At 38.8% G+C, this 18,232-nt stretch overlaps 1 protein-coding gene across 2 annotated transcripts in view; it reads left to right on the top strand.

Moving 5' to 3' along the window:
- Positions 1-18,232, top strand: part of LAMA4 (laminin subunit alpha 4) — a 144,318-nt gene that overhangs the window by 28,646 nt on the left and 97,440 nt on the right. For both annotated transcript variants that reach the window (XM_032858354.1, XM_032858353.1), the window contains exons 2-3: positions 7,994-8,095; positions 16,234-16,358. In XM_032858354.1, the coding sequence (XP_032714245.1) occupies positions 7,994-8,095; positions 16,234-16,358 (227 nt within the window). The remainder of the gene's footprint in view (positions 1-7,993; positions 8,096-16,233; positions 16,359-18,232) is intronic.

Raw genomic sequence — 18,232 nt, 5'->3', positions numbered from 1 at the left:
AAAGGCTCATAAAAAGTGTTGAGGAATAGCCATATTAATGTGACATCATTGCTGTGATACATACCTCTCCAACTTACAGAATTAAAGAACCTGGCTTAACTCTGATCAGTACAGCTCTGTGCTTCTCAGAATTCCTCAGAACCTAAATCCTTGTCTCTATGTCACTGGGGATTACTAGGAGTGTTTGGCATGCAGGCCAAGCCATGGCAGACTCAGGTCCTAAGCCATAAGCACAAACAAAGCTCCAAGAGCCAACGAGGAGAGACTAGCTCCACAGTCTGTGTTTAGCGATGCCCTAGCTTGATGGTGCTAGTTATAAGAAGAAATACCTTTCAACCGGATAAACCTTTGAAGAATGTTGAAACCACTTTCCTAATCGAGTTATGGTGAAATCACTGTCAAAATCTTAAAACTTAACTTCACCTATTGAAATGTAGGGAATTTCAATGACGCAAACGAGAGCTTAAGGAGACCCAAGGGAGGATATGGGGGTAATTCTGTCCACATTCAAGTAAAATCGATCAAGAAGTCAACTTCTTGCTAACTGTCACACATTACAGACTGCCTTTAACTTATTTGGGTCCTCTGACACAGTTTTGTATACGAACAGACAGGATGTGTTAAGCCCTCCCTGAAAAAGTAGAGTCAAATGTTACCAACAGCTTAATTCAGGACTGCTTTCCATCCCAGATAGTCTATCTTTTATTTCTATAGACACAGAAAAATGGCCTGTGAGATGCCTACCCATGTCATAAACTCATACATTCTCAGAAGTCATTCCTTCCCACAAAGGTTAACTTGATATTTCTGAATACATTAAATTAAACCATTGGTTCCTCCAAATAAAAGGCCTCTGAATACTGATTCTTAGGTCTGCCCAAGTTTTAAGCAGATGGAAGTCAGGATTGCACAAGACCCACAGACTCAGAGTAGAGGCACAAAGTTTTAGTTTTTACGTGAGGATAATATTCAATCTTAAGGTGACTTTTATTATTTGATTTTTAAAAAGTGGAATTCTCTAAAACCTAAACTACAGCTAAAATCATTGTTGCCTGGAAACAAGGAGAAAAGTGGATTCATTATATACATACAAAAACCTAAGCAAAAGGAGAATTGGATGTGCGTAGTTAAATTTGAAGAATACTAATTTCGGATGTAGCAATGACTCTGGACACAAGCAAATGAATTCAGAGAGATTTTGGTTTGGGTTTTGTTTTTTGTTTTTGTTTTTGTTTTAATGCTTTCCACATCGGTCCTCAGTAAATTAAAGCAAAAGCTGATGAATCAAAATTCTAGAAGTCTAATTTAGAAAGCAAGATGACTGAATATTTGTAAAATGTTGGCAAATCCTTGGTTGAAGACACAAAGAAAATTTCTACAGTGATTGCCCCTCCCTCACCCTGTGCAGTGTTTTGTTTTCTGTGGTTACAGCTACTTGACGTCAACTTCCATTCAGAAGCAAATGATAAGGTCAATAGTAGCCTAACACTGGGTCCCAATGTCTATGTCATTAACCTTACTGCATCTCATCAAGCAGACATCTTTCCATCTCACTTCATCCAAAAGAAAACAGGTGAATACAGTACAATATTTTGAGAGAGAGAGAGATCACATTCACAGAACTTTTATTACAGTATGTTGGTATAATTGTTCTATTTTATTATTAGTTATTGTGGTTAATCTCTTGCTGTGCTTAGTTTATAAATTAAACTATCATGGGTATGTATGTATGGGAAAAACATAGTATGTATAGGGTTAGTACTATCTGCAATTTCAGGCATCCACTGGGGGTCTTGGAATGTATCATCCACAGATAAGGGGGGAGAACTATTGTATTATAGGTCAGATATTATTAGAATAGGCACAGGGCTATAGAGTATGCTGTTTGTAATGGAATTTTATTATGATTGATTCACAGTCATTTGTTGGAGCTGAATATTAAGGTCTGAGTCTCTCCAAGAGAGACATCAAGATGGGTCTCACACGACAACTTCAGACTCCTTGTAAATTTGATCCATCTTTGCCGTTGCTTCTTTCAGTGGGTAGTTGGGGAGCTCAGACTCCTAGAGAATGCTATTTGAGCATTTAAATTGTTTAGTCTATCAGGCTTTTCAACAGAAATTCTGAAGGTTCTAGAGATATAATATCTATGCAAAAGTAGTGACTTTGGGCCAATTTATTAGCTCCTCTGTGACAATATTTGGAAAACCCAGGGAGATTTTTGTGAACATTTTTAACCTAAAATGGTATTACTTAGCTTGAGTTTACTACACTCAAGAGAGGCAGACTGGACTAGACCTCAAAAAATCGTGACTTCAGAATCTTAAGAAAATTCAAAAAATGTTCTGTATGACGACAATATTATTAGTTTCAGTTACTGTTCTCAAGGGACTTCTTCATATGAAGACAAAACTATCAATCGGCTGGATAAATGTTATCCTCTTTCTTAAGAAACAGTCTCAGTATGTTATATTATCTTATGAAATAATTAATATTGTGATTATATGATGGGCCTCTGGAAATAATGCCTTCTGCAATGATATCAACATATACTGTCACTCCCAGGTCCTTTAAATGTAAGTGGCACATGGGTATACCATACCAATATCTTCCTAAAGTTCCATCTAATTCTGATTTCTATGAATGTAAAATTAATCAAGCACAGACACATTGATTTTTACTCAAAGCCACATACCACACTGATGACAACAAAGTAAGCAAATGACAATCTATTCTATTCTTTGAAGGCAGAACTAAATGTTATTGATTCGTCCAGTCAGTGTTCAAGCAAGAGACAAGCTGTAATAATATAGTAGCTGATGACAGAGAGCTGTAAAAAGTCTACAAATGATTTAATGGAAAGTAATTAGTCAAAACGACAATCGGGCTGAAATAAATTGTTTAAAGAATAGATAGTCCCAGTCAATGTTTTTCATATATTAATAACTTTATATATTTTAAGCATGTATCCGTATCTTAATAATATTTTTTTCTGGAGTTTAAAGGAAAGATTTTACATTTTTATCCATTTCAGCCTGCTTTGGACTATTTGTAGTAGCAAATATTTAGAAATAAACTAAATGTCCAAAAAAAGTTGTTGGATTAATATATATTAACCATACACCAGATGGTTAAGAGCTCAAACCCAGGAGTCAAACAAAGGATCTAAATTCATCCATCCTTCCTTCCCTCCTTCCTTCCTTCCCTTTCTCTTTTTTTGTTTTTATGAGAAGTAGCATGTTGTAGTGGAGAAAGAACAAAATTTAGGTTTGTCTGAACTCCTTATACAGCTCTGTGTATACATTTTTCATCTTCTCTGACCAGCACTTTGTTCATTTCCAAAATGCAGATACTCATACCTAATGCACAGAATTGTTACAAAGAGCAGATACCATAATGTGGATGAAGCACACAATGCTTGATACATAGGCCCTCAATAGATAATAACTGTGTTATCATTATCTTCATTATTATCATCATTATCCTTGTTATTACCATTAATTTAAAGCCTAGGAACCATCCCAGACAGTACAAGCCCTCTGAATATTCTCAGGTTAGCCATATGTGTTTCTACAGTTGTATGCTCTAGGTCAGATCTTCTCGTATGGGCCAGAGTGTTCAGTGTGGCATCTAAAAATTGTAACACTTCTCTTGCTCAAGCACACATCTATAAACATAAACTCCATCTTCGTTTAAGAACTTATGAAGGATATTCCGAAAGAAATCAGGCAGACATTCATTTTCTCTGTGGGAAGACCACTCAGCTTTCAAAGTCTCTAAATAACACAGGTCTTGGAATCAGTAACAAAACTAAAATTAACTCTGCTTTCATTCTTAAAATTATCTGCCTTTTAATATTATAACAAAGGTCAGTTTTGCCAGTTCCTGTAGAATTTCAAGAAGATATTTAGTACAAACAGAACTTTCTGGAGCCTTGACCAAACATTTCTACATAAAATGAACAACAGTATAAGCTCTTCCTTGAGGATGTTCAAACTTTTCTCGAACCACTTAATTATTTGCCATTCTGAGAAATTCTCTAAGGTTCTACAACACAAAGGATCCAAGATATTCAGTGCATGTAGTAGTGGCATCAGAAGCTCCCATGCCCAGGGCTTTCATTAGCCTAAATGGTGCTTTTATACAAATTTAAAAATGGCACCTCCTCTCTAGATAGATGAATTAGAAAATATAATCCTTCCCGTGTACAAAGCCCAGCAGAAAAGAAGTTGGTTGGGTTTCCACCCTACTGCACTCTCTCCACAGGGGTATCCGTGTGACCCTATCCCTGCCTCCCTTTTTCTTCCCATCTCCTACAGTTTACGAGACTGGAGCCAAGTCCATTTCACACAAGGTCAGATTTAGCCTGGGGAATGTGTAAGTAGATAATGACAGACGCTCTGGGTGAAGTCCGTTCCTAAAGTATGCATAACATAAAGATTTCATTGAACACAGTCCAGTCTAGGCAGTAGCTGCCTAGACTGTGTTGAAAAAGATTGGAGACCAAATCCAGCCGCAGTAGGGAGCAGTGAGTGTATTAGCGGCATAAACCACTGGTTTCCAACAGCACATATGCTTCAGATTTGCTATCCTGGTCCAAACTGTTTAAATCACAAGCATTCGTGGAGCAATTAACATGAATAATGCACCGTGAGATGCTTTAGAGCAGTCCTTAATCACACATTGGAATCTTCAGGGGACTTTAAAAATAAATAAATAAGGGCGCCTGGGTGGCTCAGTGGATTAAAGCCTCTGCCTTTGGCTCAGGTCATGATCCCAGGGTCCTGGGATCGAGCCCCGCATCTGGCTCTCTGCTCGGCGGCAAGCCTCCTTCTCCCCTCTCACTCTGCCTGCCTTTCTGCCTACTTGTGATCTCTCTCTGTCAAATAAATAAATTAAATCTTTAAAAATAAATAAATAAATAAATAAATAACAAAATCGGGTCCTTCTAATTTTTCTGTAAATCGGAAGCTTTTCTAAAATACAGAATTTACCAAAAAAAAATTTTTGTTATTATTATTTGGGATTGTTTTCTGTGATGTGCAATTTTATTTTTGTTCTTTGAGTATGAATCTCTTGATTTAGCTAAGTCCTCAAGGACTTAAGGATTACCTACTGTCATATTCAAAATGATGCATTTATTCAGGGCAAACCTTAATATTCTTTGTCTTCTTTAGATAAAAGAGGAGCAAAAATGCCAAAAAGATTTGAACTAATATCAGTTTAGAGTGCCTTTACTGGAACCTGATACCTTGGGCCAGAGGAGGGTTCTTACCATAGTTGATGATACAAGTAGCTCTTCCCATGTTCTGTTTCCAGGCGTCACTACCAGACTCCCTGCTGACACCAGCATGCTTTTCCCCTCCTAACACACCTCCAGTCTCTGTCCCATTCATTGGGACCCATAGAAACAGAGACCAGAATGGTGGTCACAGGGGCTGGGGAGCAGGGAAAATGGGAAAACGTTGATCATAGGGTACAAACTTCCAGTTCCAAGATTAACACATTCTGAACATCTAATGTATAGACCAATGGTCATAGTTAATAATATTGTGTTATATATTTGAAAGTTGCTGAGAGAGTACATCTTAAATGTCTTCACCACAAAAAAAGAAATGGTAATTATGTGACATGACAGAAGTGTTAGCTAAAGCTATTATGCTGGTAATCATTTTGCAATATATACACACATCAAATCAACACATTGTACACTGTAAACTTATGCAATGTTAAATGTCAATTATTATTTCAATAAAGTCAGGAGGGAAAGGATTAATTAATTTAAGTAAGTAATTTTTTTTAAATACAGTATTTATTTTATAAAAAATACAGATTTTTTTACTTCGTCAGAACTCCTGAATGAGAGACTCCCTACATGTCCATGCATTGGTCTGTTAGAGAGCTCAGAAACTGCTGTTTTGGAAGCTACTGAGATAACTAATACTAGGCCCCTCACTATTCTTATCCATTCCTCTGATAATTAAAACCCTCTTCATGTCAAACTGCAGGATGTAACACATTCATGGGTCATCAATCACATGTCTTATAACAAGGATGTATTTTTTTTTAAGATCTTATTTATTTATTTGACAGACAGAATCACAAGTAGGCAGAAAGGCAGGCAGATAGAGAGGAGGAAGCAGGCTCCCTGCCGAGCAAAGAGCCCGATGCGGGGCTCGATCCCAGGACCCTGGGATCATGACCTGAGCCGAAGGCAGAGGCTTTAACCCACTGAGCCACCCAGGCACCCCACAAGGATGTACACCACCATTTACTTTAAATAAAGTAAAGAAGTTTAAGGTACATGGCGCATAGGTTAACTAGTGCTTTGCGAATCTTTTTCTGATACATATGTATATCCTTATATATTTACATACATATATGTATGTCTGTGTACTGTATCGCAGTTAAAACATGTATTTTTTTAAGATATTATTTTTAAGTAATCTCTACACCCAATGTGGGGCTCGAATTTACAACCCCAAGATCAAGAGTAGTAGCGTCAACTGACTGAGCCAGCCAGGTGTGCAGCAAACATGTATTTTTTATATTTTGAAACAAAATTCAAAAATACTTGAACTTAGATGGTCTAAATTAAATGCTTCCTGCTGCAGTTCCAGCACTTTCCCTCTCTATTGTTCCCTAGTGGAAATTGAGGAAAAGGTTTCCTATCAACCACAAACTCTCCATTATAAATTATAAATCAGTCCCCTCTCACCCTTACTTTCTTTCTCTCACTTAGAAAGACGGAATTTCTTCGCCTTGTCTTTATGGACAAATGTCATTATTCTTTGTTAAACTTCCTCCCAATTGAATATATCAGATTTTAGTTTTCAGGTCCAAACTGGTGGTGTTTTGTTTTGTTTTGTGTTTTTTTGTGGTGGTGTTTTTATACTGTGAATAGTGTCCAGTCGTTCTTTCTTTAGAGAAAAAAGCAAGAGGAAATGGGTTTGCATAGCAGTCAAAGGGACTTCAGCCAGATATAATGAAAAATTTCCTGGTGGCTAAGAGAGTACAAAGTACAATGATTCAATGAAATGGGGGGGAGGGAGGTGATGTGAAATTTCCAACTCTGTAAGTTTGTGGAAACAGCCCAGATTCTTATCTGTCTGGAATTCTTTAGAAGTGAATCTGTCTGATGGGGGGAGTGGACTTCCAGGTCTATAATGCCCTTGCTGCCTTGCATCACTAAGACATTCTGAAGAAAAATAAAATACATGTCTACAACTCCCATCATGTAAATTAGGAACAATGTCGCAAAGTTTCTCAAGTAGGGCATGAGTGACATTGGCAAGGGCAAGGGGCAATTCATCGTTGTGTAGGTTGACTGGTGTATTGAAAGATGGTTTAACATTGCCACAGCCCACTTAGCACCTCTGTGTCTAATGATTTCATCACTAGAATCGGGAAAATAATGTGTTCTTCACAGAACTATAAGAAAAAATGAAATATATGAATGACACCCACATAAGACCTGACAAGTATAAGAACTCATTAACTTCTCAACCCTTCTGTTTAAAATGTTAGGATCTGAAGAGAAAAAAAATTTTAAGCATGAAAGACACATCCCTGAGTTGTTATGCTATAGCCAGTAATATCTGAAACCATAAGTCTTTATTTTTAGGGAGCATGAGGCAATTCCTCACTCTCACCAGTTGTCCTGGTTTGGTTTGGTTTCATTAAGAAAACATCAGAAAATTTCTTTCTTCTTTACTGTTACCCAAAATCTTCTTATTCTTCCTTACAATATTAGGACAGTGTTAAAGATATTCATATTCCCCTGAAAAGTTAAAAAAATATAAAAAGGGGGAGAATATAACAAAAAAAAATTAGATATACACCACTGAATCTCAATATAAATAGTTCATTCTAGTACATTCTGTAAAGAATTATTTAGATAGTTCAGTAAACATCTCCTCTTATTCTTCTCAAAAAATATTTACCAAAAGAGGTCTTTTCAATAAAGAATATATTTTTGTTCTGTCTGTTTCAGAAATGTGGTGCTGGATTCTTTCTCACCCAGTCAGGAGAGTGTCTGCCCTGTGGCTGCAACGGTAACTCTGACGAGTGCTTGGATGGCTCTGGATTCTGTATGGTAGGTCGGGGCATCTGTCACTGTTCATGTACTTCCTTGGGCTTCTGCGTCTTCAGAGGGGATCAAATATTCTTCCTGCATGTTTGCACTCTCTAGGAAAGAGCTAATCAGTTTCCCTTTTTACCCTGTACCTTTTCCTGTAAGACACCTTCTAGAAACTGCTGGTGATTTTACCTGGCCCTCCGGGCATAGGTATGACACGGCATGTGCTCCTGGAGGGAACTGACCTAGCATCCCAGGCAGCTGGTGTCTACCATAGGGCCAAGGGTGAGGGATTGAAAAGGGTACACAGAAGAAGAGATCATCCATCCAAATTCCTCTGTAATAGTATAGTTTGCCATATGTTTGGCTTCATTCCACATAAAGCAGAAGAATAAAACAGTTGTTTCATTGCCTATTTTACAACTTCAGATAGGTCTATAGATCAAAATTTGTTTAGAAAAAAAAAAAAGGTTTGAACCAAATAGCTAATAAAAATGAAAATGTTGGCCTTGTGGTCTTTGTAAGTCTGTGTTTCAGCCCCCCCCAGACCCTTTTTTTTCCCTCCCTTAACTGGAATGAATTATTCTTCTGTTCAAGTATTATAGAGACTTGTGGAGGATACTGGGGAGCTTTCTAGCAAAAAGGGCTTTGCCGCAACTTTTCTGCATTCACTGAGTGGACTGACAGCTTTGTGAAAATGGCTATTGAAATATTTACCAGAAATGGCTTTAGTAGAAGTCCTAGGAGGCATTTTTAAGGACTTATGCCCTATGATCATGTTTTCCTTCAGGAGCTGTACCACACGGCGGGAAAATTAGATTCTTCAAGATCTTCTGAGGCAGAAGAGGCTTTCCAAAAAGTGCAAGAGTATTTTTGCATAAACTACAAGAATTCTTAATTAAGTACACCCTATTTACCTCAAAATTAGTATAATTATCTCCATTAAGCCGATCATTTTGATTATAAGTGGTCTCTGAGGTGTGCACACGGAGGTGCTCTTTTACCCATTGTAAATGCATTATATTAAGATGCAAATTAGAACATTTCATCGACTTTGAACCCAGCAGTTGCCACTTTTCTAGAGACAGAGAGAATGTAGTGGCAAACACTGGACAAGGCCATCTCTTTGTAGTGTTTGTTTAGTGCTGGTGTTTCTGTCTTCCCCCTCCCCCATCTTCTTAAATAACCCTTACATCCAGGATGTCCTCTGTAGTCAGTTGTGTAGGCACACAGCAGCTGCCAAAGCCTGCGCCTTTCTAATGCTTCCCTCTCTGGTTTCCTGTTATTTTAATCCCAGTGACATTCGAAAAGAAAATCCCATGGATGCATTTGAACTAATAATGTACATCTCCGATAATTAGACCAATTAAAGCCTCTTTGTTATCTGGGTTTTTTGTTTTTTTTTTTTTTTTTAGCTAGAAGACAATAGGGACTGTCAGGCCCATCAGCTGCCATCAGGATGCGAGTAAGATGGAAGACTGAAATAGAAGGGCGAAAGTCCCTCCTGGGGCACGTGCGGTGATGAGCACTGGGTGTTATACACAACTAATCAATCTTTGAACATTGCATCAAAAACTAATGATGTACTATGTGTTTGTTAATTGAACCTAATAAAAAAATTAAATTTAATTTAATTTTTAAAAAGTCCTTCCTGCCAGTGCCTGTGAGAAAGCCACTCTTCTTAAGGTGACTTTGTCAGAATCGGAATTGTCGTGGTTTTCTCTCTGACTTAGATGGGAATTCTGAGGGAGAAGGTCCTCACATGATTCTTTCACAGCTCCTGGGCATACAAAGTTCTAATAAAAGTTTGGGAATGGACTGGGGTGTAAACTCTTATGCCCACTCAAGGAAACTGGCCATCTTCCTCCAGTTACTTTGTTCCAAGACAATATTTTAAATGTTCCAGACAGAATATTTTAAAAAAGAAAGAACAGCCGTCCTACTCATCCTAATAGTGAGCCCTCCACCCCAACTCTACTTAGATGGAAATAGCTTTTTTTCCTGATTGAAGTAATATATGCTCAATGTAAAAAACAAACAAAACAACAATACAGCTATGTACTGTACATGAAATTCAGAGTGAAAATCACCCACAATCTTATCCCTTAGAGCTAAATATGAATATACATATATTCTTACAAATTTAATTTAGAAAGACAAAAAAAGGATGTAACTTTATTGAATTAAATGTAAGTAGCGAACAGAGGCTTGCCAGCATAGAATACTTTGTCACTTAGGTGATAAATATATTGCCAATGGTGACCTACTGGAATCAAACTCAGGTTTTCCCATTTCCTTTGGCCTCCCCACTCTGGCCTCCTGGTGGAGCGGGGCCGTTATCAGCTCCTGCCCTGTAGCTCCTCCATCCAGCTCATCTGGTTCTCAGGGCACCAGAGAAGAAGCAATTTCTTCTTCTTCAAGCACTTCCTTGCATCCTTCCTTGTGGGCCTGAGTTTTCATCAGTTCTTATCTTTTGCTTGCCTAACTCATTTCTCCCGTCTTCCATACACAGCCAAATATAAAAGGCCTTCTTTTTTATTTCATTTTAGTTTTGTTTTTATTTTGAAGGCTTATAATGCTTCCTTCCGCCTTGCCTTCCCCCTGGTGTTTCTAATTCTTCCTCCATTCCAATGTCCAATTTCTAAAACTGACCTTGTGTTTTACTGACTGATTTTAAGGAACTAAGCCATTTGGCAATAAAATATAGTGTAGACAAAGTTAGGCTACAATTTTAGACATAGCAAAGGAGCTTAGAGATGTCTTCACAAGAAGGATGCTAACTCTTCAAATGCAGAAAAGTGGCTAAGTGAAAAGTGCTTTCATGAATGAAATCCTTTTTGTTTCCAAAAAGCTACCTTGCATCTTATCAGAACTAGAATGTACTGGGAAGGATTCTCATCTGAGTCAGCCAGACAGGGCCCCAAAGATCAGGTGTCCCCAGTGGACATGGCAGACTCTCTAGGAAAGCTCCAGAAGGAGGTATGAGAAAGGAATTAGGGGAAGAAACAGGTAGAAGCAGACAAATGGCTGGTGGTAGAAATGCCTGGTCCCTAATAACCCATACTTTACCCCAAGTCTATAGGCTACGTACAGAGAATTAAGAATAGGACATGACTGGGGCACCTGGGTGGCTCAGTGGGGTAAGCCTCTGCCTTCGGCTCAGGTCATGATCTCAGGGTCCTGGGATGGAGCCCCGCATTGGGCTCTCTGCCCAGTGGGGAGCCTGCTTCCCTCTCTCCCTCTGCCTGCTGCTCTGCCTACTTGTGATCTCTCTCTCTCTCTCTCTCTCTCTCTGTCAAATAAATAAATAAAATCTTTGGGGAAAAAAAAAAAAGAAGAAGAAGAAGAAGAAGAGGACATGACCAAGGCCAGTTCCCATCTAAAGAAAAGCCAGGAGCCCGCTGACCAGAACTAGAGTGGAGAAAATCTGACTTGAAGTTTACCACAGAAACAAGGCTTCTCAGCTTCCTTTTGATTAAGGATTGGTTGGTCTATTGATCTCATCTAACCATTTAACAAAGAAGCTTTTTTTTTTTTTTTTTTGAGCTCCACCTATGTGCCAGACATTATCCTAGGATCTGGGTTAAGTGGTTTTTCCACTGTATTGGGTTGAAGAGCTGTAGGAACAGAAACACCTACTTGAAAGTGCTTCTGTACATGACCAACATAGTAAAGGTCAAGGTATGAGGAAAATGGGAGCCTGAGAAGCACATGTAGATACCCCTATCTGCTCAGTGAAAATCAAATGAAAAATTAAAAAGATTTCAGCGTCTGTCCCCGCATTGCAGGAATTTTTTTTTCTAAATCTGAATTAGAATATTCAGATTTAAAACTATTAAAAGAACAGCAAAAATATCATTGAAATCTAAAGAGATGCCCATCAAGCTGTTATCTGGCTGGTGGAAACATGGATGGATTTTTATTTTCTTTTTACTTCACAGTGTGCCTCCCTAAATTCTGTACAACTGCCTGTAGTAATTTTGTAGTTAAAAAGATATTGATATTCAAATGGACTTCTACCCCACCCTAAACGTAATAGAGAAAGGGAAGTAATCCAGTATATTGAAAGCTAATGAATTTTTTATTACTTCAAAGCCTAATTAAAACTTCATTCAGGAAAGCAAAGATATTACATCTCTAAATTCTGCAGACATTAACATTTTTCTCATGCTTTTCCAGCTCTCCTTTATTATGTGTATAGGACAGAAATCAACCAATACAAGTTCCTGTAAGACTAAATATGTGTGATTAATAAACCAGCACATTCATTAGACATCCCAGAGCAAGAAAAAAATGAGTTGTAGACACTTCTTTTTCCTGTTTTACTTGCAACTATACGGTTGGTATCTAGATCAAATGCATAATTCTTACATCAAAATTCTGACAATTTTCCAATATGATGCAACTTGGAAAACCCCAAAATTTTGCAAATAGGGATGGATTTGGTTCCATGCTAACTGAAGTTTTGAAATAAAATCAGAAAATTGTATGTCCAAACATTTTAGAGTCCTCTGTTGCTTTGTGCCCAGTCACGTGAGAATATAATAGGAAATGAATGCAAGTAAGTTCCCTATATGTAGATCATGTTTCTTCTTCCAACCCTGAATATGTTCTTCTTCTTATGTTCTTCATCTCAGTTAATTAATCATTCTGCCAAACCCTCATACTAAGATGTCCCAGATGCTTCATGAACTTCCTTTTCGTCTTCCCCAACATTCAACCGCAGAGAGAGTCTCTTCTCTTCTCTTGATTCCCATCCACAGCATCTCTCCCAGACCACAGCTATGACTTCCCAATGACTCATCATGCCCTGATCCAGACTTTCTTTCCCCTACTCTGTCTTCCTTACCAGCAATGGAGACATCTTTCAACCTAATCAGATATTCTCGTTTCTAAAATCTTTCAAGGCTTTCTACGCCAGCCCCACTGAGTTGCTCACTGCCACCAAAACTAATTCTGTATGGGCAGAGTCTGTGTCTGAATTTGTGCTCCCTTGCTCTCTACCTAGGATTTCTTGCTTCTCCTTCAAGGCCTCATTCAAATGTCATCAGCTCCATTAGGTCTTCTCCAACTTTCTTAGGAAAAGCCAGAACCTCTTCTTCCTCTTTGCCCCATCGTAGGTATATCCTTTATACATACCTCAGTCACAGCACCTAACACACAATTGTTTGTTGGCCTCTCTTCTTCTTTCATAAGGCTGTGAGTTACTCAAAGGCAGGAACCAGGTCTTTTTCATTAAATGACACATAAATGAATCTGGTCTTCATCTGAATAAGTCACAGCTCATTGTCTGTCATGATATAAGCTGAATCCAAGCTTATTAAATGAATGAATGAATTAGTAAAATAACAAACTGATATATGCAAAAACCTTTAATTTTACAATTTATGAGACACTTGGGTCACTCTTCATTGCAGTGAAATGTACTGTTTTTTTTTTTTTAATTTATTTGACAGAGAGAGATCACAAGTAGGCAGAGAGGCAGGCAGAGAAAGAGAGGGAGAAGCAGGCTCCCCGCTGAGCAGAGAGCCCCATGTGGGGCTCGATCCCAGGACTCTGGGATCATGACCCGAGTCGAAGGCAGAGGCTTTAACCCACTAAGCCACCCAGGCGCCCCTGTACTGTGTTTTTATGCTAGATACTCAGGCTCGGGCCGAATGCTGAGCAATTAACAAACAACGTTACTTAGTCTAGGTGTTTCTAGACCCCTACTTCTCAAAGTACAGTCTAGACCAGCAGCACTGGTGATACTTGGGAGTTTGTTAGAATGGCAGATATCCAGGCCCCACCCCAGACATCCTGGATCAGAATCTGCAACTTCACAACATCTCCAGGGCATTGGTGTGCACAGTAAAGTTTAAGAAGCACTGATCTAGACAGAGCAGAAGTTCTCAAACTTTTGGTCTCCTGAGCCCTTTGCACTCATGAGAGTTATTCAAGTTGCCAAAGAGTTTTGTTTGTGGGGGTTATCCATGTTTACTGCATTTGAAATAAAACTGTAAATAGATCTTTTAAAAAGCTGGTGGGGTGGGCACCTGGATAGTACAGTTGGTGGAGCAACCTAATCTTGGTTTCAGCTCAGGTTATGATATCAGGGTCGTGAGACTGAGCCCCCACATCGGGCTCTGTGTTCAGCATAGAGACTGCTTGAGTACCTCTCTTCCTCTCCCTGTGCCTCTCCCCACTCCACAACCCTCCTCACTCTCACACTCTCTAAAATAAAAAAAATCTTAAAAAAAAAATTTTAGGGGCATCCAGTGGCTCAGTTGTTAAGTGTCTGCCTTCAGCTCAGGTCCTGATCCAGGATCAAGTCTCACATGAGGCTGGGAAGCCTGCTTCTCCCTCTCCCATTCCTCCTGCTTGTGCTCCCTCTCTTCCTGTCTCTCTCTGTGTCAAATAAATAAATAAAATAAAAATCTTTAAAAAAATAAAAAGAAATAAAAAAGAAAAAAAGAATTTAAAACTGAAAGTTACTCTAGTATTTTCTTCTTAATTTATTTGAAAATAGCAATAAACCCATTGCATATTAGCATAAGTAATATGCTTTTATAAAATATAAACATATTTTACAAATTAAAAATATAGTTCATGCTTGGCTTAAGAGAAGGGAGCTGGATCTCATATCTGTGGTGGTTATCTCCATGTCATGGAGCCCCAGGAGCCCCAGCTTCTACCTTACACACATGAGAAAATGAGAGTCCAAAAGATAAATAAAATCTTAGTATTATTAGGAGAATGGTTTTGACCTCCCTAGACATAGTTTGAGAACCATAGATCTAGGTAGACTCTAGTCTTGCATAATCATGTGACAAACCACATGAAGGCCAATGTGATCCTCTTGGGCTTTCTTGCTATATTAAACTGATTCTGTGGCCAAGTTATTGAGATGGCATTTCTCATGTGGAGAAGCTCTGCCCTTTTGATCTGAAGTCCATACTATTAGCAAAATAGTATGGCACCTTCTAATGTAGTCATTTTATGACTCTTTTGGGAAAGGAGCCTTTTGTCTAACACACTGGAGAAGTGGTATAATATGAGCATTAACAGCCTGGCTGCTGGAGCCAGATTGCCTGAGTCTGAATCTCACTTTTACCTCCTTCCATCTGTGTGACAATTTATTGGGCAATGTGTTTAACCTCTCTGTGTTTCCATCTCTTCACATGTAAAATGGTGTTAAAAAATAGTTACCTACTTTAGAATTATAAAAATTAAACTAGTTAACCCATGTCAAATGTTTGGAGGATTTATTCTGTTTTGTTAGTCTATTTTGAACTTCACCATAGAACACAAAGACAAAAATCAAGAGCACAGATTTCACCTTACTACTGCTCCATCTTGCCTTTCCTCAGGTTCTTCCACAGAGAGTTGTTTGAAAACAGTTGTGTCTGTTGAAGCTCTTGTGCATAGATGTTACTGAGGGAATGGATCAAACAGGAGGCTGACTTTGATAATGTTCTAATTCTAATGGCATAATTTTTCACTGAAAACCCTATTCAACTGTTATATACTCTGTTGAACACAGAGATGAAAATACCACAGTGCTAATGGCATTGGCTTGTGCGATCCAGTTCAGTCCTATTGGAGAAAACTATTAGACTAGCACAATTGCCTGTTTAGAGTACTGGGCAGAAATTAATCCATGAACTTGTCACTGCTGAGTTGACTCTATTCTACTGAGTACCTGCTCCATTTGAGTTGGTGGCAGTACAGTATGAGAGGCGCAATGTGGCAGAAGGGCTGCTGAGGTTGGGAGAAGATAGTACCATATAGGCAGTGGAATGGGGGAAGGATCAGGGAAGGGGCATCAGAAGGAATTTCTGGAGGTTTCAAGGTCTAGTACAGATCTTAAAAGATGACCAGGCATTCTAAGCAGAAAAATCAGCTTGTTGATGAATTATCCCCTCTGTATGAAAACTCTAAACTTCTCAGGCTGCTCATGAACACACGGAAGCTCAGGATGAAGTCAGCCACCATTGTCCACCCTTTCTAGTATGGACTGTCCAGCAAGGCCCCTTTGCGTTGACCAGTTCTGACCACACAATCAATTCCATGAGCCTCACATCCTCTTTACTTGGAGTAGTATTTGGTTCCCAGATATATTGTGTATAGCATTTCTTTTGTGGTTTTGTCAAATTTTCCTGTCTTTTGCCTCACAGAACTGCCAGCGGAACACGACAGGAGAGCACTGTGAGAAATGTCTAGATGGTTATATTGGAGATTCCATCAGAGGACCACCCCGGTTTTGCCAGCCATGCCCCTGTCCCCTACCCCATGTGGCTAAGTAAGTTCTGAGAGAAGATGTTCTCTTCTGCTGCTTATTCCCTTAATTATGTACTTTTTAGTTTTGTTCTGTCCAGAGTTCTCAGGTTTTCCCACCTTAGTGGAAAGACTGAGTACCTCATATTGAGATGAGACTAGAAAAGATACAGAAAAGTTCTTTAGCCTAAACGCACTTTCAGGGAGACTTGTAGTATGGGTGATGACTCTGTTCCCCAAATATTGGGTAGCATCATAAGGCCAAATGAGTCTCCTAGATTTTATAAGCAAGGTTAATTTCTCAGCTATCCCTTGACCTAGGGAGATCACAACTGGTAATGCAAACAAACTCACAATCCGGTACTTCCAGTAGTTGTGTTTCCTCTTACTTTCACAGAGAAGAGGATTCCTACATGTGGTGGCAAACTGTTCAATCAGAATTAGAACACAGATAAAAAGAATGCAAGCTTTAGGCCAATCAGCTCATAAAAGATTTTGCAGAAAACAAATGTTCGCTTCTGGCTATGTTTTGACCTGAGTGAGAAGTTAAAAGAGAATAGGCATACATCTTAATGGAAATAGTGGAATTCTTTTCAGGTCCATAACATGTATAAATCCAACAGTCAAGTCATGACTGGCCGCTTTATTATCTTAAAAATGATAGAACACAGAATTAAATTGGTATAGTGCTGGTTGGTTTTCCAAATATCAACCATTTCTCTGATTCTCTGAAGCCAAGTGAGTGTCCTACAATCAGCTCATTTCTGACATTAACTAACTACCCAGAGTTAGTTAGCCCATACATTAAGTCCCACTTCAGAAACCAGCCACAAATGGGATCCCTAGGCCACTCACATATCTGCTCAGCTAACTACAAATTCAGGGGTTGCCGTAAGTTCAATAGTTCTCTACAATGACTCACAGAACTCAGGAAAGTGCTGTACTTACAATTACAGTTTTATTCTAAAGGATATAATTCAAGTCAAATCAAAGAAGATATATAGGGCAGGGTGTAGAGGGGGAGATGGGAGGGAGTAGAATTTCTATGCATTTCAGGGTTGTTCACCAACCCCAAAGCTCCATAAAACCTTCTTTGTTGTTTAAGAACTTTATGTATGTTTCATTACCTAGTCGTGATTGATTAAACCATTGGTGATTGGAAGTCAATCTCCATCCCCTCTCCCCTCCCCTGAGGTTGGTGTTGAAGGGGATGGGGTTCAAAGTTCCAACCCTGGAACCAAGTAGTTTTCACCTCTGACAACCAGACACTAACCTGAAACTACTTAGGGGCCCATCAAGAGTCACCGCATTAACACAAGCTCAAGTAGGCCTGAGAGGAGCTCGTTCTGAATCACAAAAGACAGTCTTATCACTCAGGGAATTCCAGGAGCTTTAGGAGCTCTGTGCCAGGAACCAGGACAAAAATCAAATATGTATTTTTTCTTATACCACACGTAGAAAGAGTAATGAACCTAGGTTCATATCTGTGGTTTGGCACAAAATAGCTGTGTGATCTCAAGCAAGATAACTTTTTTCCCATGTCTCACTTTCCATGGGATTTGGGGTCAAGGAGACTAGATTCAGATCTCGGCTCCATTCATTAATTCATTTATCTGCTCTGGGTCTCGGGTTTTTTGTTTTGTTTTGTTTTGTTTTTTTCTGAGTTGGTGTAAGGATCTGCCTCATAGAGTTGGGCTAGGACAATATGTGTGGAGCATTTGAGTTGGTTCCTTACAGACAGAAAGCTGTATGCTAGTTACTGACTTTGTTAAACACATACTTTGTATTTTTTCTAACACTAGTATTTTGCTTGCTCTGTGTCAGGCAATGTTCTAAGTGTTTGGGTGTAATATTTAGTTGATAGCTATTATAAAGATTAAGTTAACTAATGCTTATAAA

Source organism: Lontra canadensis, unplaced genomic scaffold (genome assembly GCF_010015895.1).
Source record: "Lontra canadensis isolate GAN:19392208 unplaced genomic scaffold, GSC_riverotter_1.0 scaffold14, whole genome shotgun sequence".
NCBI lineage: Eukaryota > Metazoa > Chordata > Mammalia > Carnivora > Mustelidae > Lontra > Lontra canadensis.
The sequence above is the reverse complement of the archived record's forward strand: the minus strand, read 5'-3'. Positions and strand labels throughout refer to the sequence as shown.